Here is a 25,538-nt window from a genome sequence, read left to right on the forward strand (position 1 = left end):
TTCAATGTTTTTTTTCACCAAAGCAATTGAAAGGGTAATTACCGGACTGCAGAGTCAGCAGTGACATTTGGCACTGAGGAAGGAGACAGGAAATAGGACACAACAGAAGTCCTATTGAAGCATCATGTAGTCTTTGCCTAGTCATAGTGAGAGTAAACTGAGGAATACAATGCTAATGGGGAGCTCATTAAAGAATTTGCATACCAATGAGCTTGATGTTGTTGTTCTCATCCAGTAACAGGTTCTCAATCTTCAAATCTCTGCAGGAAAGACAACAATTAATGAGGGTGAGAAGCACTGATCCCAAACAAGTTAATTTAACAAAGATTACAAGTCATTATTGAGCCAAGAGAAGGGCCTAATGGTTAATGGGAGGAATAACTGGCCATAAATGGTGCTGAAAAAAATCTGCAAAAATAACTGCTTTCCCAAACAGTATAATGTGGCTATGACCTGCATTTAATTTACTATTAATAATATTACTGGCTTGTTATAAAGTCTTTGTAGCCCTTGCTCTGCCTACTTGCAACAGCAATTATAAGGGGCATCTAACTAACACTCCAAAAAAAGACACCTTTATGTACAAGCAGGGATCTAAATGGGCCCCAAGTCACCTGCAGAATTTTGTTTTAACGTTCGGGCGAGAAACTTTAACAATCGTTCGTTTGATTATTCAGTGGGCCTTTATTGACTTCAGTATCATATCAATGTCTCGATTTTCGAAGAAAGATTGCGTATAAAATGAGTTCCAAATGAACTGGCCAGGAGTCAATTCAAGGATTAGAAATTAGTTTGTGCCATTTACGATTCAACAAAAATTTTTATTTTCATACATAATTTTTTTGCTTGCTCTGGTCAAAATAGATTGTTGAATTGTTCCTTTTAACTCCAAAGCCTAGTACACACGATCAGAAAATTGGACAAAAAAATATTGCTTTTGAAGTGATCGTACCATAATCTGATCTTTTGTACTACACAGCTTTCCAGAGCCGATCACAACAGTTCGTGTGAAATTATCTGAAGGGACAAACATGCAAATTTTTTTTGTTCAATACCAGGACAAACAATTTTTTATTTATTCGGTACGATATTTGTCCGGAAAAAAAAATAGGAAGACCAAGACCACGTGCTCAGCAATGAAAAAATACAGCAGGAGGTCGTGCGAGGAGTGGAGAGGACGGTTTGGGTGAAATTTGGAGACAAGATTGGTGATGTAATTTGGGGCTGAGTTATAAATGGCTTTATATAGTATTGTTAATGTTTTGAATTTTATTAGTTGGGCAATGGGAAGCCAGTGGAGGGATTGGCAGAGAGGGATGGCAGATATGGAACGGTTAGTAAGTTGGATGAGTCTGGCAGCATCATTCATGATAGAGTGAAGACTGAAGTTGTATTCTGTCATACGAGAATTTTCATAACTTTAGTAACTTCATTTTCGCATGTAAAGAAAAACAAACGATCATTCAGACGATATTTTCATTGTGTGTACGAGGCTTAAGGTTAGGTTCACATCTCTGCGAGTGGGGAATGTGCGTAAAATTGTGCACAAAGAACATTTATGCATTTTAACAGACCTGCAGGTATGACATTATTTCTAATGGCACCCCCACGCATTGGCTGCCATGGCACGATTTCGCACTTGCAGCACCATGTGATTCAGTGTAGCGACATTTCTAAAAAGGGTCAGTGACCTTTTTCCCCACCTTTCTCCGTGGTACGGCAGCCCATTGAAATGAATGGGCCACTGTACCTGCAACGTGCACGCACAAACACGCTCGCACATATCTGAATGGAGCCTTAGAAAATCAAATGAAGGTTCTGGAAACAACAATTTTCATATGAAATTCTACAGATGTAAAGCTGAGATTACAGATTGGGAGTTTATATCTCACCAACACGGTGCGTAATAAAAGACATAAGCGTGCAGCAACCGGCTATGTTCTTCCCTGGAACAGCTCCACTCCCTGACTCACTGAAGGTAATTGCACAGAAAAGGATGCATTTGTCGGCTCTTATCAAATCAAACACTGCTTCCGGGCTGCCACTGATCACATACTTGTCAGGATCAGAAGATTTCATGGATTCGGGGACAACATGTTGCAACACTTAACCAGAAAAAAAAATGTTTTTATTTATATAAGACAAGTAGCTGCTGATGAAACGAGGAAACGTCAGTCACATCTTCAGCTTCCGAATGGCAGTCCTGAACTTTCACACTTATTTACTACGGCAGTGCAAAGTACGGGGATGGCAGGTTTTCGTCCCATCAGTTTTCGGATGAATCCTTATCCTCTCTTTCTTAAGGCTAGGTTCACACCTATGCAGTTTGCTTTTGATCCATTTCTGCAATGCTTTTTGCGTTTTTGATGCATTTTGCGTTTTTTTTTTAAATTTTTCCTTGTTGCTAGGCAGATTAAAATGCATAAAAAATGCATAAAAAAATGCAACAAATTGAAGTCTATAGGACCAAAATGCAACTTTTTGCCTTTAAAAAAGTCTCTGACCCTTTCCAAAAACGCACCGGGTTAACACGTGGAGATGTGAACGTTTGCAATAGGAAATCATAGACTGTAGTGCGTTTCTGCAAAACACTGTGGAAAATGCATAGGTGTGAACCTAGACTTAAGCAGAACTAAACTCTCAACAATAACTATTTAAATCCTTATGCTGCTAGCATTAATAAATAGACAGGAAGGTATATTATATTTTCTTGTTTTAAACTTTTTTTTTTTTACATTTCTGCAGTTGCTTCCTGGTTTCTGGCCTAGGCCAAAATGATGTCATACATTCCAGAAGTCTTCATGAGCATTTTTTTTCTTTCATCTAAAGAAGGGGAGGAGGGGCTTTCTCAGCTAAGCACACCCTCCTGTCTGAATGCCTGAGCTAAGGGTAGATGGATTCTAGGCAATACATGTTAAATCATCTGTCCTTACCTAACCCCTTGGCGCCGGCGCCTCCTGGCCCTTTAAGGGTTTCAGAAGCCGGGAGGCGGGGCTGAGTTTTAGGGTCATGTGACTGCCGTGAATCGCCATCACGGCAGTCACATGATCGGGACCGGACATGTGTGCTGGGAGCGCGCAGGGCACGCGCTCTCAGCACATATGTTTTTGTTAATTGCACGTAAATGTGCGGCCGCTCGGCGTCAAGGCCCAGACGCTGGCAGGCCGCACATTTGCGTTCGGGCCGGCGCCAAGAGGTTAAGATAGCCATAGCCATAAATGCTAGGGGGGGACGGTACAAAGCGATTTCTCAGTCAAATAAAGCACAAAGCCATGGATGGGTGACTTTGCTTTAAATATTAAAAATGAATAAAATAGCGTGTACGATTTGTGGTGCTCAGGTACAGTTTAGTTCCACTTTAATAAATCGCTAACCCACAACAAATACGCAAGTCAGGTTATGATTTTTCTTGCCTGGAGTCAGCGACTTACCAAATAGTGCAGAAAGGATAAAAATTTTATTTAATGTTTAACTTTTTTTTTGCAATGTGCATTCAGCCATGCTTTTCTGTGACTGACAACAGCATTCAAAGTCTCTCTTCTTTGCAACCATGGCAACAGTATACAGTTTGAAGATAGGGTTTCCAGAGAGTATACCCCCCAACTCTTACCCTCACCCCTCTTTCCAAGAAATCTGCACATATGACATTACATTGCAAGCCTCCTCTTCTAAAGAATATTGAATCCTTGGTAATGTTATTAGGTTTACTGCATTGGAGTTTTCCTCCCTGGGGAGATAGGAGCCGTACATCTAATGGCATATTGGAGATGTAGTGGGGTTGCTTCTAATAATGAACATCTATTTTTTGCTCTCTTTTGGTCTTTAAAATATACCATTGAAAGCATTTTGTTACATTTGTTTAATAAGTGCAAAGAAATACATGTAGATCCTGCCAGAAATCATATGAGCTGTTGAATTCTTGAGTTTTCTGCCTCTGCTACAATGTTATCAGTTAGCACTGTTCTCAGTTCTCTCTGTGGACTACAGAATTCCTTAAATTATGGAGAATAGGAAGGGTTGTTCTATCAGACCAGCACAGTGGTTAGCACTTCCACCTGGCAGCACAGAGTCATCGGTTTGAATCCCAACCACGACACCATCTGCATGTAGTTTGCATGTTCTTCTTGTGTCTGTGTGGGTTTCCTCTGGGTACTCCGGTTTCTTCCCACACTCCAAAGACATGCTGGAAAGGTTAACTGGCTCCTGTTTAAATTCTCCCTAGAATATGTATGTATGATGTGAATTAGTAACCTTATTACTGTACGCCCCTTGAGGGTTAGGGACTGATGTGAATCTACAATATATATGTAAAGTGCTGCGTAAATTGATGGCGCTATATAAGTACCTGTAATGTTGTCCCATCCTAGAGTAACAACCTCCATAGATACAGTACAATGAGTAAACGTTGTCGCACTAGGACAGGAAATTTGTTACTGGCAGGATCACCAGGCGAAAATAAAGGAAACAAATCCAGTAAATGAAAACTAATACAGCCATCACAGAAGCTGTGAGCTTCAATGTATTACATTTTTGCTCTTCGGTTTAGATACACTTTAATAAATAGTGTAAATCTGTGTTCACTTACATCAAACCTCAATATTCTCGCAAGAGTCCTGTTTTTGTGCATTATTTGGTATTTGGAATGAACTCAGGATTTATCTTATTTACTAATATTCACTTTGCTAAATGAACTGCTTGTACTTCTTCCCTCGCATATGATTTGGTATTCAAAGTGAACTCAAGATCTCGTTGTTTACTACCATTCACTCTGCTAAGTGAACTGCTTGTACTGCTTTAATAAATCAACCCCAATGCATCTTAACAAACTGCTGGGATGGATCAGATCATTAGAGTAATGGCAAAGCATTCCTCATTTTAGAAGATCGCATCAACTGCAATGGTAGAGCCTTTCTCACTAAACACAGAACCGAAACAGATAAGGATCTGCAATATGGCTTTCTAATATCTTTTCCATATATACAGTATAGGTCAGTGGTTATCAACGTATGAGGTATAAAATGTAGGGGGACTCAACTGCAGCCCCTTCTATGCAGTAAGGTAAAAAACCTTCAGTATGCAGCTTCCCCCGCAGCCCCCCTAAATACATACCTGAGCCTGATCCCGATCCAGCAATGTGCAGGAGAGCTGCTGCTGTCCTGGCTCTTTGCCTCCTCATTGGCTGAGTCACAGAAGCTTTCAGTCACAGCTAATGAGGAAGGACTGGTGGCCGGGGATCAGGAGCGAGCACACACGAGCCCACATATTAAGCAGCTTGCTATGGGGGCAATCGATGGAGGGAGGAGCCAGGAGCGCCAGCGGAGGACCTGAGAAGAGAAGGATCAGGGGCAATCGATGGGGGTAGGAACCAGGAGAGTAGGTGGGGGACCCGAGAAGAGGAGGATTAGGGCTGCTCTGTGCAAAACCATTGCACACAACAAGTAAGTATAAAATGTTTGCTATTTAAAAAAAAAAAATTGAGCCTTTAGTACCACTTTAAGGGACACACATAATATTCAGTATATGTAATGATAGAGAGGACTGTCAGAGACTGAAGATATGATACAGGAGATGGTCAGAGACTGCAGACATACTAGAGGAGATGGACATGTGAAAATGAAACCACACTAGTGGTCAAGAAATAACAAACTATAAACAGTCATTATAAGAGCTGCAAGCACAAGAGATATTTTTCACAGCAATAAATAAATAATAGACAACTTACTGCACTACAATCCAATATAGTATGTGACACACACTATACTGAATTGTAGCACATCACATTGTCTATACTGCAGACATACTAGAGGAGATGGGCAGAGGCTTCAGGCATACTAGAGGAGATGCTTCAGACATACTAGAGGTGATCATTAGAGACCTCCAACATAGCATACATGGCAGACATAATAGAAGAGATGGTCAAAGATGGGAGACATAGTAGAAGAGATGGTCAAAGATGGGAAACATAGTAGAGGAGATGGTCAGAGGCTTCAAGCATACTAGAGGAGATGCTTCAGACATACTAGAGGAGATGGTTGGAGATCTCCGACATACTATATATTGCAGACATAGTAGAGGAGATGGTCAGAAACTTCAGGCGTACTAGAGGAGATGCTTCAGACATACTAGAGGAGATGGTTGGAGATCTCCGACATACTATACATGGCAGACATAGTATAAGAGATGGTCAAAGATGTGAGACATAGTAGAGGAGATGGTCAGAGGCTTCAGGCATACTAGAGGAGATGCTTCAGACATACTAGAGGAGATAGTTAGAGACTGCAGACATACCAGAGGAGATGGTCACAGACTTCTGACATACCATAGACCAATGTTTCTCAACCTTTTTTCAGTCAAGGAACCCTTTAAAATTATGGACAGTCTTGAGGCACCCCATTCTAAAATGGGGTTCCTCAAGACTGTCCATAATTTTAAAAGGGCACCCCATCCTAAAATGTGAAAAGCTATTCTAATAGTTTTATATAACGCCGCAACATCCACACATGTAGGACACCCAACATTAGAGGTGATTTATTTTTCCAAACCAAATACACTTTTGCACACTGGTACTGACTAGTATTCCAATGTTTCTCTTCTCCCTCAGTTTTTATCCATCACTGAGCTAATGTGACCCCAGCACTGATGGAGAGGGGCAGGGGAGGGTCAAACTAGGATGCTGTACAGGCAGCTGACATCCTCCTTATCAACTGATGTCATTGGTTGTCAGGACGCCGGCGGTTAGAAGGTCATAATGGTGCAGAATTAAAACCTGTGACTTTGTTCCACCCACTGGCTTGTATACATGTTTTGGGCAATTTTTAGACATTTTTCCAAGGCACCCCTGAAGAAACCTCAAGGCACTTCCTTAATAATAAAATTAGTCACTATTTATTGAGGTAATGCTCAAGGTTTGTGCGCTCTTTCTTTCATCTTCTTCTACAGTTTTATCAAGCTTCCCCAGCTTCATGATAGAGCTGCACAACCTCTGATCACCAGCGGATGAACACACAACACGCTGCTTGTTACTAACGCCAGTTTGATCTGAGTCTTTGAGCGCAGGAGATAATGGATCTTTGGAAACCTCAAGGCACCCCAGGGTGCCTGGGCACCCTGGTTGAGAAAGGCTGCCATAGACGGCAGACATAGTGGAGGAGATGGTCAGAGATGGGAGATATAGTAGAGGAGATGGTCAGAGACTGTAGACATACAAAAGGATATGGTCAGAAATAGAAGACATATTAGAGGATATGGTCATGGACTTCAGGATATACCATAGACAGCAGACATAGCAGAGGAGATAGTCAGACATGGGAGACATATGAGAGGGGATGGTCAGAGACTGCAGACATGCCAAAGGAGATGGTCAGAGATGGCAGACATGCCAGAGGAGATGGTCAGAGATGGCAGACATAGTCGAAAAGATGGTTAAAGACATAGTAGAGGAGATGGTCAGAGACTGCAGACATACTGGACAGGATGGTCAGAGACTACAGGCAAACTAGAGGAGATGGTCAGAGACTACAGGCATGCTTTTAGGTTTATCAGAGGCTGGAAGCCTGCTGCAAAAATAGTTGTACATTGGGGATGTGTTATGAGTGACTGCCAGAGATCAATCTCAGCAGCCTATTAGCAAATCAATGCTTCTACTCCCTCTACTGGAACGTGGCCATTGGGCCACCAGCTGGGCACCAGGGGTATAGCTGACAAACCGGTGGGAGTTACACTTAACAATGGTAAATAGTCACAAAGCTAAAGCAAAAAGAAAAAAAAATACATCCTTCAAACCAGAGTTCTGCCTCCCTATAGAATTCCAAGCTGTTTATAGAGTGTTATTTCAATGGAGCAGCACTGACAGCAATTACACCGCTGATAAAAATAGCGCTCATCTGTGCTCGGCTGCAAATTGAGGTGTGCGACCTTTCCGTTCGTCTCCGCCGCTTTTCCTCTGAACTGGAGGTGCGTTCAGAGCGACTCTAACATATCACATCCAAAAAGATATTATTTCAGCGAGTCTCTCCTCTACTATTCTATTAATAACTCCATCGTCTTCACAGAGGAGCCAGGTATGTCCTCGTCTTGTCGTGACTTCTCCTGCGCTCTGTTTAGAGCTCCTGCCTTTCATGCCACTGAAATCCATTTTCCGGTAGAAATTTATGAATAATGGAATCTTCACACAAACGTGTGATCTTCCTGCTAACAATAGGTGTGAGTCACCCATTCATTCACTCTGAAACAAACCATTTACAACTAAAATTGTCCTGTGCCATTTATTTTTTTTTTGTGCCGCTGTCGTAAATAAATGGCCTTTTTCCTATTGAAGAGAGATTTTCTTTCTGATGGGAAATGAACGTACTGACACAAGAAAAAAAAAAAAACAGCGAATATCCAGAAAGGGCTTTAACAGGCACAGCAATTATCTGCTGTGTGTTTTCATATTCTATTTTTATGTGCGTTTTTCTTTGTAAGGTCTAATAATAGCATTTACCCTTTTCATAAGATGTTTGTACTCGCAATGGTATTGTTGCTGGGTAAAAAGAGCCAAGGCTCCCTACTTAGTTCTGCCTGATTGACAAGGAATGGGAAAGCATCTTTAATGACCAGCAAGTTATACCAGTTTCTGATCCTGCTGTGTTATTTAGAGTTTATCTGTAATGAGGAATTGATATTGGTTAATGATCTCTATTTAATACCGTATTTAACTCAAAAACAAAAATGTATTTTATTTGCAGCTTGCTAATTCTTAGATGTGGTGGCTATATTAGTTTTCTGTCTTTTTTTTAAGATTTCTTTGCTTCATTTTCACCTGGTGAATCAGCCATTTCCATAGGCATAAACTTTCATGGAAAGAGCTAAGACACTAAACTGCTTGAGACCACTAGGATCATGATGAGAAATATTTTCAGCATTAACATTTTGCACACACAGTAAAATAACAAGGGAGAATGGCAAGAAAAATCACACCCGTACTCACCTGTGTACCACCCCAGCACGGTGCAGGTGCTCCACTGCCTGAATCAGCTGGCGGATGTATTTCCGGGCTTCGTGTTCCTCCAATCTTTTCTTTTCATAAATTTTGTGCATTAGATTACCGCCTGAGCAGAGCTCCATCACCAGGTAATAGCTGTTCTCTGTCTCTAAGATATCGAGCAGCTGGGTGATGTTGGGGTGTCGGATCATCTGCTGGATCTGACCCTCCCGGCGCAGGTTCTTGGTCACATAAGTGTCCTTCTTGGCTTTCTTCTTATCAATCACCTTCACAGCCACCTGTATGAACCAAAACAGAGGAAATTATGATTCTGAAGAGCAAACACAACCTCTCTCCATCTATAATCCTACAGCTTTCTACCCTGCTTCTTCTGCCTCCTATTCCCCCATCAACATATTATTGAAATTATTCATGAAAACCTTTATATTTGCATTACATTCTTAATTTTAGACCCAATGGCATCATCATTGCATTGACATAAAGAGCTAATTCTATAAGACTTGTCATTTGTATCTTCTGAAGTGAAAAAAAAACAGTATACAAGTATTTAAACTACTAAAAGTATTACCTGCTTCTGCATTGTAGGTATGGAGACAGGGCATTCCACTAACTTCCTCAAACTGAGGAAGTGGAAGTGTCTGCCTGCTATTATCAGATGATCAGTACCAGTGTTGCCATATGCTTTGAGCATATGATCAGTACCAGTGTTGTCATATGCCATGGTCATATCATCAGGACTTGTGTTGTCATATGCTATATACAGTTGTGGCCAAAATTATTCAACCCCCAATGCTGTAAAGGGGTTTAGGGACTATAGTGTACATTTGGAATTGTATTCAGAATCAAATCCTACAAGGACGTTGTAACTACCCAAATGCAACTAAAATGACATCAATTGTTTATGTAATACAGTAGTAAATGGTTCTTATGTGGTTTCTTCATTGCCACAATTATTCAACCCCTTAAAGACTACCACTCTGAAGAACAGAGGTTCATACAGGTGCTTTCCATCAGGTATTGAAAACACCTGTGGATGTCACCGAGCAGCAATCAAGCATAATAAGCACCAATTAGGCAGCTTTAAAATGACTGTGATACTCAGCTCCTTCTAGACATTTACTGGTGTGGTTACAAACATGGTGAAGGCAAGAGAATGGTCCAGGAAGACAAGAGAAGAGGTGATTTCTCTTCACAGGAAGGGCAATGGCTATAAGAAGATTGCAAAGATGTTAAACATACCAAGAGACACCTTAGGAAGCATCATTCGCAAATTCAAGGCAAAGGGCACTGTTGAAACGCTACCTGGTCGTGGCAGAAAGAAGATGCTGACTTCGACTGCTGTGCGCTACCTGAAGCGTAGAGTGGAGAGAAGTCCCCGTGTGACTGCTGAGGAACTGAGAAAAGATTTGTCAGATGTGGGTACAGAAGTTTCAGCCCAGACAATAAGACGCACACTGCGTAATGAAGGCCTCCGTGCCAGAACTCCCAGGCGTACCCCCTTGCTGTCTCCAAAGAATAAGAAGAGTCGACTGCAGTATGCCAAAAGCCATGTGGACAAACCACAAAAGTTGTGGGATAGTGTTCTGTGGACTGATGAAACAAAATTAGAACTGTTTGGGCCCATGGATCAACGCTATGTTTGGAGGAGGAAGAACAAGGCCTATGATGAAAAGAACACCTTGCCTACTGTGAAGCATGGTGGAGGGTCAATCATGCTTTGGGGCTGTTTTGCTTCTGCAGGTACAGGGAAGCTTCAGCGTGTGCAAGGTACCATGAATTCTCTTCAGTACCAGGAGATATTGGATGGAAACGTGATGCAGTCCGTCACACACCTGAGGCTTGGGAGACGTTGGACCTTTCAACAGGACAATGATCCCAAGCATACCTCCAAGTCCACTAGAGCATGGTTGCAGAGGAAAGGCTGGAACATTTTGGAGTGGCCATCGCAGTCACCAGACTTAAATCCGATTGAGAACCTCTGGTGGGACTTAAAGAAAGCAGTTGCAGTGCGCAAGCCTAAGAATGTGACTGAACTGGAGGCCTTTGCCCATGAAGAATGGGCGAAGATACCCGTAGATCGCTGCAAGACACTTGTGTCAAGCTATGCTTCACGTTTAAAAGCTGTTATAACTGTAAAAGGATGCTGTACTAAGTACTAAGATTGAATGTCACTTGGGGGTTGAATAAAACTGATAATGCTGTGAGCACAGAAAAGACATTTGTGGTTATTTCATTATAACTGTTATGTTATATTTGTCTGACCTACAAGTGCCTCTTTAATGTAAATGTAAGCAAGATGACTGAATGATCAAAAGCAATGTCAAACTGGCCAAAACACTCAATTTCAGTGGGGGTTGAATAATTTTGGCCACAACTGTAGTTACATAGTTAGTCTGGCTGAAAAAGACAAAAGTCCATCTAGTTCAACCATAGAAAAAAAAAAAAAAAAGTTATAATCCTATACCCACAGTTGATCCAGAGGAAGGCAAAAAAAACAAGCAAAGCATGATCCAATTTGCTTCTGCAGGGGAAAAAATTATTTCCTGATCCTCCGAGAGGCAATCAGATATTCCCTGGATCAACTTTACCTATAAATGATCAGGAACCAGTGTTGTCATAGGCTATGATCACATGATCAGTATCAGTGTTGTCATATGCTGTGATCACATGTCAGTACCAGTGTTGTCATATGCTATGATCAGTACCAGTGTTGTCATATGCTATGATCACATGATCAGTACCAGTGTTGTCACAGGCTATGATCACAAGATCAGTACCAGTGTTGTCACAGGCTATGATCACAAGATCAGTACCAGTGTTGTCATAAGCTATGATCACATGATCAGTACCTGTGTTGTCATAGGCTATGATCACAAGATCAGTACCAGTGTTGTCATATGCTATGATCACATGATCAGTGCCAAAGAGCCAATCACATAAGCCGAAAATAAAATTACTGGGATTGTGCTGTAGATTGGGGTGGGGGTCACCAAACTATGGACTGTGGGCCACAACTGGCCCACTAAAAGATTTTGTCTGGCCTGTAGCTAGGGTCACTGGCATACTCTCAATGTGCACTAATTGAGGATTTAGGTCAGAAGAGGGTTCCTATGGTCTCCCTTTCAAATTTAAGGGGGGACTCTAATGGAGACACTTATGTAAAGGTGGGACTGCTAAGGCAGACTCTGATGTAAGGGGAGCTCTGGTGGGGACCCTGATGTAAAGGGGGACTCTGATAGGGACCTACACAAACGGAGGACCCTAACAGATATAATATATATATAAAATTAGCATCAGCAGCGTTTTCCTTTAAATTACCAAGAAGGGATTGGATATTAATAGCTAAAGCAGAAAACCCTATTAATTCCACCAAATCCTTTTATAAACATGAACACGTCCCTTGCTGAAATGTCCAGTACATTCATCCTCCACATTACATAAAATAAAATCTCCAAGACCGCTTCAGATTGTTCGCTCTCATCTTGCGTTTCATTTTGTGCCGAAGGGAAACTCCCCAGAGATCTTACACAAGTTTTAGAACAGTGCTTTTTCGTGGGAAGCAATTATCAGGCAACTTACTTTTTGATTCCTTCCCGGAGCACTTAAAGGAGCTGAGGAATGAAAAGCAAAAAAGGCTGCGAGTAAAAAAAAAAATGTTTTAAAGCCTATCTATCATCACTTGGGAAAATGGGAAAATGTGTAACTGGGAGAAGAAGGAACTTTTCTTATTTTTAATGGGTTCCAGCTATGAATAAACTCCCAGAGGCTGTGATGGATCATTAGAGGAAGACTCTGATTAAGTATTTTGGGTTTGACGAGGGTGAGGTGTAGCGGGTGTATAAAGACGACCTATATCCAATTGTTAACATAAAACTACGATAATGGTTTTGCTGAAGTGAAAGAATTAAAGCCCATTTATGCTTCTGAGTTAATGTGTGCATTACTGCAACCACAATAGTGCATGTAACATTCATTACTGCGTTGTGTTGCCATTCATTTTTAATGGCACCCCAACACACCAAGGCAAGACACCTGTGTTGTAGCACGTTATTGCGGTGTGTTGTATTACAAAAAGTGGTGACATTGAATGTCTACCACATTACGGTGCATAGGCACCCTATTTATTTTCAATAGGGAGTCTTAGATGTAGTGCCTGCCTTAGTTTTCTTCTTTTTCAGGCTTTTTTTTAAATTGGTGATCCTGCCAGTAATACACTTAGGGTGACAACGCTCACTCATTGAACCTCTAGAGGAGCAGTGTTGTCACTCTAAGACAGGAAGTGTTTTGGGACTACGGGAGGCCTCCCCCTATTCTAATTTCCATAATAGTGTGAGAGGTGTTCTGTAGGATAGTGATAGCTGGGGAAAATCCTTAATGATCAACAGATGATGAAAGTGTGCCAGACCCATAGGGTTTTTTCACTATTATTGTTATCTTAAAGAAGTTGTAAACCTCATGAAATATGAGCAAAGCATTTCTCCCTATAGTGTGTACTTGTATCAATCCAGAACACTAAGGGGTTTATTTACTAAAGCTGGAGAGTCCAAAATCAGACTCCCTTCTGCATAGAAACCAATCAGCTTCCAGGTTTCATTGCCAAAGTTTCATTGAACAAGCTGAGGTTAGAAGCTGATTGGTTTCTATGCAGAAGGGAGTCTGATTTTGGACTCTCTAGCTTTAGTAAATAAACCCCTAAGTGTCATTTCTGTCTGCTGCCTTGTTCTTCTGCTATCAGCATAAACCACTTCTGACAAGTTTTCCTGACACCAAGGGAAAAAAGGTGACAGGGGAGGAATCTCCAGCACACAGCCTGTGATTGCCAGCCTCAGCGCTGTTCCTGTGTGCTGTGTGAAGGGGGGGGTGTCCCTACCCTCCAATCAGCTCTCAGAGCTCTCCTCTTGCTCTGTCTAGTTTCAGCTCTCTCTGCTTTCTAACTTTGAATGGATGTACAGAAGAGAAGACTGCAAATAAACAGGTACAACGTATGTAGTAGGATTTCTTTTCACCTCTGTATATTACCTGAGGCTAGACAGTTCACTGGGTATATGTAGGGGTTTACAACCACTTTAAAGTATTGATGTTGATGTAAATGATCTGGTTTCCCAGACAGGTAGCCTCTACACCAGGTGTCTCCAAACTTTTGAAACGAAGGGCCAGTTTACTGCCCTTCAGACTTTAGGAGGGCCGGACTGTGGCCAGTGAAAGTAGAAAATGCCTTAACATCAGTGGGAGTAAACAATACCCTACTCTTGGTTGTCAGTGGGAAGAACAGTGCCCCATCGTTGGTGTCAGTGAGATAATTAGTTCCCCATTTCTGGTATCAGTGGGAAGAACAGTGCCCCATCGCTGGGGTCAGTGGGAGGAACAGTATCCCGTTGCTGGGGTCAGTGGTAGGAACAGTGCCCTGTTGCTGGGGTCAGTGGTAGGAACAGTGACCTGTTGCTGGGGTCAGTGGTAGGAACAGTGACCTGTTGCTGGGGTCAGTGTGAGGAACAGTGCCCCATCCTTGGGGTCAGTGGGAGGAAGAGTGCCCTGTCGTTGGGGTCAGTGGGAGAAACAGTGCTCCATCTTTGGGGTCAGTGGGAGGAACAGTGCCCTGCCATTGGGGTCAGTAGGAGGAACAGCATCCTGTCATTGGTGTCAATGGGAGGAACAGCGTCCCATTGTTGGTGTCAGTGTGAAGAATATTGCCCCATTGGTGTCAGTGGGAGGAATAGTGCTTTGTATCAGTGGAAGGAAAAGTGTTCCAAGGTAACAGCAAGCAAAAGGCCACATCCGCCCCACGGCCCCAGTATGGAGGCCCCTGCTCTACACCCCAGAATATCTCTACGGTCTTTTTGACTAGTGTAAGGTAATAAAAATGGAAACTGAAGTGCCACACCACTGGTCCAGATACAACTTGATTCCAATAAAAGTCGGGGGCAATCCAGAGAATTGCAAACTAGTTTTGGGGGTCCAAGAGTGTCCCCCTTCACGTCCTTATGTTCTTTCTTGCCCTGATAAAAGGGGTGCTCTTGGACCCCTGAAATGCATTGGCAACTCTTTGGACAAACAGGAGCAGCAATGCCACCCAGGGTTGTCCTATACTCTATGTTAGTGTGCGCAAGTTGATTGCTCCTACAGAACATCCGTGCCACTCACTGTCCCAGTTGGCCATTTTATCTGGCCACATCTTCGAGGAGAGACATGCACCTTTGTCTATGGGGGTTCACAGAGCAGAAGCAATCAGAGGACACGAGGAAGAAGTGCATGGAGTTTAGAAGGTCAAGAAGTAACTTCAAATATTTTCTTTTCATATTTTACTCCAGAGATGCACATAATAGAGATTTGTAATATAGTTCAAGTTTTTTGGGTGGGAGAGTATAATTACAATTTATATTTCTCAATTCTGAAACTCACTACTCCTTTAAATCTTGGGGTAAAAATAATGGGAAATACAATCTTCGCATTTATATTATGGCCTAAGTAGTTTTTAGTGATGACACAGGCTTCAAGCCAACACATTTCACTACAAAAACCTATTTTAGTAGTTGTAGAATGAAGATATGCATTCCAAAACCTCTGTTCCATTTGAAACATCAACATTGGACATGGCTATAAACCACACACGCACACACATACACTACAAATGCCAAGAAGCATGTGGTTCAAACACTAGAAAATTGACTTAAGTCAGCAAATACCATCCTGGCTTTGCTCCAACTTCAGTATGCAACGGTGATTAAACACGTCCCAGGATAACAGCAAACTCACACAGCCACTAATGACAAATCGCTTCTGAATATGTAATCTGTATAAAGTTTGCCTTGGGTCCTATTCATTATTCTAATATTCTAAAACATATTTATTTTAAGAGTTGCTTGACAGCTGTGCCTTTTCCTGGGGGAGCATATGAGAGATCGTTGTATAGACATCTGCTGTGCTTCAGCCTGTGCCACAATGTGCCCTGTCATTACTAATGTCAACTGGTTACTGTTGCTGTAATTTTACTAGGTTGAGAAAGAAGGTACCTTTGGGTATGTGGTTTTGACTGCTAAAACTCTTCATTTAAAGTGCTTGTAAACCTCAGACATGAAATATGAACAAAGCATTTCTCTCTACAGTGCGTACTTGTATCAATCCAGAACACTAACTGGCATTTCTGTCTGCTGATTTGTTCCTCTGCTATCAGCATGAATCAGTTCTGCAAAGTTTTCTTGACACCAAGAGAAAAATGGTGACAGGGGATGGAACTTTGGCAGATTGACAGCTTCAGCTCTGCTCCTGTGTGGTGTGTGGAGGAGGGTGTGTCCCTTCCCTCCAATTAGCTCTCAGAGCTCTCCTTACTGAGCTCTGCAGAGTGTAATTTCAGCTCTTCATCCCTGTTTCCTGAACTCACAGACAAGGTTTATAAATTCAGCACTTTGAACGAATATAGAAAAGAGAAGACTGCAGATAGACAGACAGGTACAACTTATGTAAGAAGGATTTGTTTTATCTCTGTGTATCACCTGAGGCCAATCACTTCACTCGGTATATGAAAGGGTTTACAAGTACTTTAAAGTGGAACTTTAACTAAAAAAATGAAAATTGGCAGACAGGCAGGAATTTTAATGCAGAAAAGACATGCTCTCTTCTGCATTAAAGTTACTTACCTGCCTGTCCGCTCCTATGCGCCGCTCACTTTACGAATTCAGCAATGCCGAATCTGGCGGAACTCATAGTGACGTCACCCGGCCCGGTCAATGATAGCGACCAGCAACTGGGTGGATAGCATAGGGATGCTGCATCGCTGGAGCTGAGGTGAGTATAGTTCCGCTTTAATGCAGATTCAAATCCAATCATTAAATCCTCCATGCTGTGCGACCGGCCCCCTGAAGTCTCCTCTCTAAGGCGCTCCAGCTGGCGGTTGCACACTGACATCATCACATATAATGCAAAATATCACCACTGGAGTCCATACATAGTCCACACAGTTTATCCAATAAAAATCAAGAGGTCCAGTATACAGCAGAAACTAATGCGTTTCAAAGCTATGAGAAGGCTTTGTAAGAAGTTCTGCTGTATACTTGACCACTTGATCTTTAACAAACTCTGCAGATTATGTATGGACTCCAGTGTTGACTTTTTCGAGTACCAACTGCATAGGGCTTCCAGGTTGTTTGGTGAAGCAGGGTCAATAGTCCTGCACTGTATACAGGAGAACGCCGGGAGCCTGGCCAGAGAAAGGAATAAGGGAAGTATTAACATTTTTTCCCTAAACCTACATTTAATGACCAATTAAAGTGAAACTGAAGTCTTTCTTTAAAAAAATGCGAGGAGACAGGCTGTTTATTGCAGAAATGATATGCAACCTACTTGCCTGCTTGAGCTCTTCTTTAAAATGTATACATTCCTTAACCTTTGTGAAATAAAATGTATACATTCCTTAACCTTTTGTGAAATAAAATGTATACATTTTGGCACAGTGCCAGTGTGCCAGGATGACTGAACTGCTGCGCATGGAGTTGCAATATCCTGTGCCAGCCAATAAAGATGGTTGAAGACCAGAACCTGGAAGAAGCCAGGGAGAAGGTGCTGGCATCGGCAAGGGACCTTGGTGATAAGTATTGAGATGCTACCCCGCACCAGCAAATAAAGATGGTTGAAGACCAGAACCTGGACAACACTCTGTCTCTGTTCCCCAATTATGTTTTTGCAATGTCACCCTGTCATATGAGTTGCTCTTTCAACATACATATGTTCAGGCATGGTCAACTGTTGTCAATCTCAAGAAACCAACCCTGTGAAATGCAATGCAACCATTACAGAAGTACATGTAGGTAGAAAGTCCATGCGAAAAAAATGCAGGAGATCAGCAGCACTGAGATATAACAAGGGTGGAAAAAAGGTGCAAACAGTATTTTATTGTAAAAAACAAATGGCAACTGTTTATGATACAAGATGCTTCAGTTATGGTTGATATGCTCTTGACCCTAACCGCGGGAATGTAACTCCACCTATAATGGCTAAATGGGTAAGGGGATTATTAAGAGTGCCCCTGGCATAAGCAAGAAATTCACTGTAAGAAGCCAAGGAAGAAAAGCAAAACTTGAATTGGCTGCTTTTCCAATAAAAATATCATGAATTATGATGGGTCTAAGGGGGCGGGGGGGGGGCTATAAATGAAATCCAGTCCTAAGGCTAAAACAATTACAACGATCAATAATAAAATTGTCTATTTTTTTCAGCAGCTTGGCACCTTTAGAAGATGTAAATTTTATGCTCTTATATTTTTCTTCTATGGGAGCCAAAAGTTTTTACGGACCACCAGTGGCAGATAAACTGCCGATTGTTTTAATTAACAGTACAGTGGCGGCAATTCATAATATTATTTTATCAAGTCTGCATGACCGGCCAATTACACACGCGGCTATTATAAATCTTTCGCAAACACATTCAGTCTTCCATATCCTCCATAGATTCATGTGGATTGTATTAATAATTCAGTGTTTTTGTTAAATGAACTGAGCGCTTGAAAAGATATGAATCCAGTAGATGTTATTACTTCAACGTGAAGTTATTTTAATAATTTAACAGGATTTGCTTTTAACCTCTGAGTGACCCATTCCTGTCTTGCATTCAAGAAGCAAGTGATTCATGGGGCAAAGCTAAGCTTTTTAAAAGCAATAGCTGTATAGTATAGCAAGTTTGAAATATAAAATGTTCAGTCAAGAGAGACAATGGCTACTGAAATGGATAACGATACCTAAACTACTAATTTTCAGCCAGGTTGGGCAATGACCTATGGTCCTTAGCGTATGACTGCAAGGTGAACACTTTTGGTGAAGGAGAGTAATAATGGTCAGTCAGGATAGAAAACGTGTCCCAATAACCTTTAGTCCCACTTTGCCACAACAGCTCTTCTCCTTACCCTCCACTCCCTATTCGCATTTTCCCTTTTCAACATTTAAACAAGATTTTTGCTCCTCTTTTTGGTAGTGCCACCCAAACCTCGGTGGTCAGCCTAGATATGGCCATCCAATCCCCCTTGGAAGTCCATGGGCATCTTGGCTCAAGCACATAGCCATATTTGCTTGTATAGCAAAATTCCAGCATATTTCCCCACCAAGGGGCCCACAGGTGTTCTGCCTAAAGATGTACAGCTGCCTAGAGATGTCAATAGCTAGATACACCCATGTGCATAGCAGCTCTCCTCCTTACCCAACCCTCTCCATTCACATTTTTAACTTTTAGCCGAGATACATGCTCCTCATTTTGCATTTTGGTAGTACCAATCCTGGATGGTCAGTCTATGTATGCCCATCCAATCAGCCTTAGAAGTCTACTGGCATCTTGGATTATGCACATCGTCGTATCTAGCCGGATAGCAAAATTCCAGCATATTTCCCCACCAGGGAGTCCACAGGTGCTGCATACAGCTGCTCATAAAAGTCAATGGCCAGTTCCATGTGCATAAGGGGCACAGAAACGTTGACTAACACAACATCAAGCCTACCTTCTGCCCTATCTGAAGCTCTGAAAGACTTATTTACTTTGGCAGCCTAATGGAAAACCTCTAACGACATTGCCACCAGACCTGAAAGTGAGGGTTAATCTAACAGGGGATTGCTTAATATAGTGGAGAAAGGTTAGAACTTTTGTTCGTTTTTATTACTCTCAAGTTCTTAAATGGAGATTTTTTTTGCTCATTTCCTTTCCTCATAGCAACACTGACGCTGGACCAGGAAGTGAGGTTGAATCTCTTAATTTGGGCCAAAGACAGAAAAAAATAGTTAACAAAGGATCTAACCCAATTCAACTCTTAAAATTTTGTCTGGAGGTTGCAGATCAAACCAATATGCAGTACAAGTGAGCTAAAGGGCATAAATTGTAACAGAAAATATGTGGTACAGACTAGCATTAAAGTGAAAAAAAAAAGTTAAAACAAATGTAAGTGTAGCATAGCAAACCTCAGAAGCCAAGCTTCTACTGGAATCCAAGAATTTTGGGTTTTGGCAGTCTGACCTACTAAAAGCCTTGTAAGGACATATTATTACCCGATTATGGAAGATTAATAGCTCCAGAACATGGACTGATTACGTGATGCATACAGAATGTGACAGCCTAGTCAAGTAACAAAGAGTCTAATTCAGTTGTCCTCCATTTAATGCAGACCCTCTGTTATGCGGGAAACCTGAACTCTTTGCATGGGGAAGCACACGTCAAAATGCACTTGGCATTTATCCCTTATTTAAAGTAGAGGTGGACTGATACTGCACCTTCTTTTCATATGCAACTATAAAGTCTTAAAAAGTCGTGTGACATAAATGCAGAAGGTAATGTTGCCATGGGCTGAGATCTTACTATTCCACCAAAACCTTTTATTCAATGTTTTATAGAGCTGGGAAGAATTACAGTCTATGTCAGGGTTTTATTGCTTTGTATGCCCCCAACACGACCCATTCATACTGCTGTGTACAGGTTATATGCAACACGTGCCAAAACACATTTCATATACTGTGGAGACTGAATGGTACCTCAACACGTGACAGGAATTAGGAATGGAACATGCACCTTTTCTTCTGAATTCTGATGTGTTAGGCAGTGCCTTCATTTGAATGGGTTGCCCTAATGCTATGCAAGGCATAATGGACAAACCTGCCCTTGTGCACCACAATGGTGTCAATAGGCTCTTTGGGAGATTTCCATCATTTCCTGTTCTCACAAAATGAAAAATCTTGAAAATGGGGATGGGTTACAACTTCTGACCATAATTTTTATTGCTGTCCTTGCCTATTTGACCCTGTGACCTCTGTGACACAAGTATAGGAATCAAGGGAAAATGTCCTTAATTAGGTCACTGACCAATATGAATTCAATGGAGATGAATTTATATTCATGTTCTTCTCTACTCTATCTCAAACTGAAAAAAAACGTTTAAAGTTAGGCTTTCAGCAATTCTGACAGAAATTTTACAGATGGAATGACACTGGTAATCACTGATAATGTTCCATTATAGAGCGTTGATGGCGGTCAGCTTCCTTTGTTTTTCTGTACTAACGATCCCTTCCAAATGCATTAGAGTTTGGTCAGACTGGAACATTTAGCATGGAAACACATGACAGGTGCTCTTGCTTTCCGACTAACAGAGCATATTTTTCTTTCTAACAGGAAAAGATAGAATGGTGTCAGATTACTGCGAAAATGATTTGCAATCTAAGCAGGTAAGATGATCCAACGTGTAGTTTACAGGTGAATAATGCTGTAAAACAAGTTTGTGATGGCCCCAAGACCCAACTCAGATGCCTAGTTTAAACCGATTCAGTGTCCGTGGTTTAGATAATAACCCCAGTCTTTGGGTTAGTAGGTCAAATATTCAACAGCGACTGAATGGTGCTGCAGCCTCATTTAGCAATATAAAACATTTTCATTATGTGTTGGGACTGGTAAAAGCAAAAACTCAAAAAGACCCCAAGAGATGTCCATCAGCTTTTAACTTCTAAATTACTTTCACATTCACCTCAAATACAGACTGCATGGAAAATGTGTAGAGTTGTCAATCAGCATTAGACAGTAAAAGAGTTTGCCAAAAGCACATTTGTCTGGATGTAAGGTAATGTGATTGAGGCATGACTACCCAGCTCTCCTACTGGATGGTTTCAATCATTCTGCCATGTCTTAGTCCAAGGTGTTTACCATCTTCTTGGTTATGTCATCTTCCAATCTGTATGGTTCTATCCTCTTCTTGCAGGTTATTGGATTTTCTCTTAGATAAAATAGCTGTCACCTAACCATTGACATCAAATTAAAGTACCTGTGCACGGTGAAGGAAACCACAATGACATGACCTGTTGGGGGTACTTGAGGCCTGAGGATGATAACCACTGCAATGAGGAATGAACACCTGAATACAGAGGTTCAGGAGTTTTACTCTAGCAGATTTACGCAGGTCCCAGCAGACAGTTTAACCTATACATTCAATTCAATACCCCTTTGAACCTCTTGGTCATCAGAATATAAACATTTTATGTCTCTTAGGATACAGCCTTTTTATGCTTTCCATTCATATGGGCCAGTGATTTCTTGCATGTTGGTTATTAGGTAGCTCAAGTACAGCAGTATATCTACTGCCTTCATTCAATAGAATTTAACAGGTGAAACATGGCATACATGATAATCTCTGACGCAATACCAATAAATTAGTATTTGTGACTTTTACATGTCTTGTGCAAAGGGAAGGCAAAGAGTAGATTAAAGACTGTTGATAATAATACACAAAGGTTCATGGATTTTTAATTAATCTACTTTTTATACTTTGTGTTACATAAAAACCACACGGTACAACAAGAAATTCCTGAGAGACAATAGATATTAAGTAGGAAAGGAGCTTGATGTACAGGTAACCGGAGTTAAGAGAGGAAAAGGAAGGATGAGGAGATAAAGCAGTGCTGGTGGATGCCCTTGGCATGGCTTATCTTGGGATGGGAGGAATCTACAGAAATTGGGGAGTAGAAATATATAACTGATCCCCTGACAGTGAATAACAAATGGGATCGGGTGGCTCCCACAGACTTGAAATTGTCACCCAATGAAGCTGAAAAGGTAGCTAAAGAAGTCACCTGGGATTTGACCAGTAAAGGACATAGTCAGAACCATCAATGTACCAACAGTTCAAGCCGCAGGTCACCACCTGTTCAAAATCATCATGTATGGCCTTTCAAAAATATATATATAAATATAAACATATATCTAAGTTTCTTACACATTAAAAAGAATCTGTCATTTACGAAAAACGACCAAATTGCATTACTGACAATGGTAGACACACACAAATAACAAAAACACTCTAGAATATTGGGTGCATTGCTGGAAGACATAATTGGAAAATGTCACTGGTTCAAGGACTTGTTTAGCTGTTGTCAGCACCGGTCTCTGTCAAAGCACGCTATACAAGAAGAGGTGAACACAGGGGCATTGTGGGTCCTCACGCCAAAAGTAATATTTGCACTTGTGTCTGTCTGTACGAGGCAATTCAGTGAAGCAAAGCTCTTCTGCGAGGACTGACTTTCAGCTTGTTAAACTCAATCACGTCTGAGGAACAGGTGAAGAGGTGATAAGTAGGTTAGCTGTCTAAAGCTATTATGTTTATACATGGCTGCAAGCACCGTACAGATCACAACATCCTATTTCTGTTAAATAAAATTGAATAACAGTCACCCCACAGAAAGGTCTTCCAGGAAATTTACATTCTATAACTAATGCAAGCTTTATGGTATAAGCCGAGTGCAATCACGGCACCGAATTTATAAAAAGGTCAAAGGAAGGACACACCTCAAGCAACTTATAGTAATCAATCAGATCCAAGCTCTTGTTATCTAAATATCATTCTTCACCTTTGAAATGAATTGGCCATTGGTCTGAGATAGCTTTAAGAAAGTCCAAATGGCCTACACAGACAATTTTCTGATAAAAAGTGACTGATGGACATGGTCAAATGACTTGACTCACCCTTTCCAAGGTGACATTTTCTGGTTTTGGATAGGGCTGTTGAGTTCAACTATCTGTCAAATAGATTCTTTCTTGCAATCAAAACCTACTGGTAAGACCATAACAAAGGTAGGTTGGTGTTATCCATCTCCATTTTATTATAAGCTATATGGCCAAAAGTTTGTGGAACATCTGATAATCACACCTATACTATATAGCAAGAATATATATAAGCTTGTTGGACATCCTGTTCCAAAACTCTGAGCTTTTTATGGAATTAGCTCTCCCAAGTTGCAGCTTTAACATCTTCCATTCTTCTGGGAAGGCTTACCAGAAGATTTTGCAGTGGGTCTATGGGAATTGGTACCCATTCATCCAAAGGAGCATTTGTTAGGTCAAATACTGATGCTGGATGAGAAGACTTGACTCGGAATCAGTGTTTCTTTCACTTACAGTCAGGTCCATAAATATTGGGACATCGACACAATTCTAACATTTTTGGCTCTATACACCACCACAATGGATTTGAAATGAAACAAACAAGATGTGCTTTAACTGCAGACTGTCAGCTTTAATTTGAGGGTATTTACATCCAAATCAGGTGAACAGTGTAGGAATTACAACAGTTTGCATATGTGCCTCCCACTTGTTAAGGGACCAAAAGTAATGGGACAATTGGCTTCCCAGCTGTTCCATGGCCAGGTGTGTGTTATTCCCTCATTATCCCAATTACAATGAGCAGATAAAAGGTCCAGAGTTCATTTCAAGTGTGCTATTTGTATTTGGAATCTGTTGCTGTCAACTCTCAAGATGAGATCCAAAGAGCTGTCACTATCAGTGAAGCAAGCCATCATTAGGCTGAAAAAAACAAAACAAACCCATCAGAGAGATAGCAAAAACATTAGGCGTGGCCAAAACAACTGTTTGGAACATTCTTAAAAAGAAGGAACGCACCGGTGATCTCAGCAACACCAAAAAACCCAGAAGACCATGGAAAACAACTGTGTGGATCACCGAAGAATTCTTTCCCTGGTGAAGAAAACACCCTTCACAACAGTTGGCCAGATCAAGAACTCTCTCCAGGAGGTAGGTGTATGTGTGTCAAAGTCAACAATCAAGAGAAGACTTCACCAGAGTGAATACAGAGGGTTCACCACAAGATGTAAACCATTGGTGAGCCTCAAAAACAGGAAGGCCAGATTAGAGTTTGCCAAACGACATCTAAAAAAGCCTTCACAGTTCTGGAACAACATCCTATGGACAGATGAGACCAAGATCAACTTGTACCAGAGTGATGGGAAGAGAAGAGTATGGAGAAGGAAAGGAACTGCTCATGATCCTAAGCATACCACCTCATCAGTGAAGCATGGTGGTGGTAGTGTCATGGCGTGGGCATGTATGGCTGCCAATGGAAATGGTTCTCTTGTATTTATTGATGATGTGGCTGCTGACAAAAGCAGCAGGATGAATTCTGAAGTGTTTTGGGCAATATTATCTGCTCATATTCAGCCAAATGCTTCAGAACTCATTGGACGCCGCTTCACAGTGCAGATGGACAATGACCCAAAGCATACTGCAAAAGCAACCAAAGAGTTTTTTAAGGGAAAGAAGTGGAATGTTATGCAATGGCTAAGTCAATCACCTGACCTGAATCCGATTGAGCATGCATTTCACTTGCTGAAACAAAACTGAAGGGAAAATGCCCCAAGAACAAGCAGGAACTGAAGACAGTTGCAGTAGAGGCCTGGCAGAGCATCACCAGGGATGAAACCCAGCGTCTGGTGATGTCTATGTGTTCCAGGCTTCAGGCTGTAATTGACTGCAAAGGATTTGCAACCAAGTATTAAAAAGTGAAAGTTTGATTTATGATTATTATTCTGTCCCATTACTTTTGGTCCCTTAACAAGTGGGAGGCACATATGCAAACTGTTGTAATTCCTACACCGTTCACCTGATTTGGATGTAAATATCCTCAAAATAAAGCTGACAGTCTGCAGTTAAAGCACATCTTGTTTGTTTCATTTCAAATCCATTGTGGTGGTGTATAGAGCCACAAATGTTAGAATTGTGTCGATGTCCCAATATTTATGGACCTGACTGTATATTT

The 25,538-nt window shown here is 41.3% G+C and overlaps 1 protein-coding gene across 3 annotated transcripts in view; it reads right to left on the reverse strand.

Moving 5' to 3' along the window:
- Nucleotides 1-25,538, reverse strand: part of HUNK (hormonally up-regulated Neu-associated kinase) — a 138,646-nt gene that overhangs the window by 34,317 nt on the left and 78,791 nt on the right. For all 3 annotated transcript variants that reach the window (XM_089688937.1, XM_089688939.1, XM_089688938.1), the window contains exons 3-4: nucleotides 8,969-9,261; nucleotides 205-260 (exon numbers count right to left, since the gene is read on the reverse strand). In XM_089688937.1, coding sequence (XP_089545063.1) covers nucleotides 205-260; nucleotides 8,969-9,261 — 349 coding nt within the window. The remainder of the gene's footprint in view (nucleotides 1-204; nucleotides 261-8,968; nucleotides 9,262-25,538) is intronic.

This window comes from Staurois parvus, unplaced genomic scaffold, assembly GCF_062004578.1.
Source record: "Staurois parvus isolate SC_StPar_1 unplaced genomic scaffold, SC_StPar_1.0 ptg000461l, whole genome shotgun sequence".
NCBI classification, from domain to species: Eukaryota; Metazoa; Chordata; class Amphibia; order Anura; family Ranidae; genus Staurois; species Staurois parvus.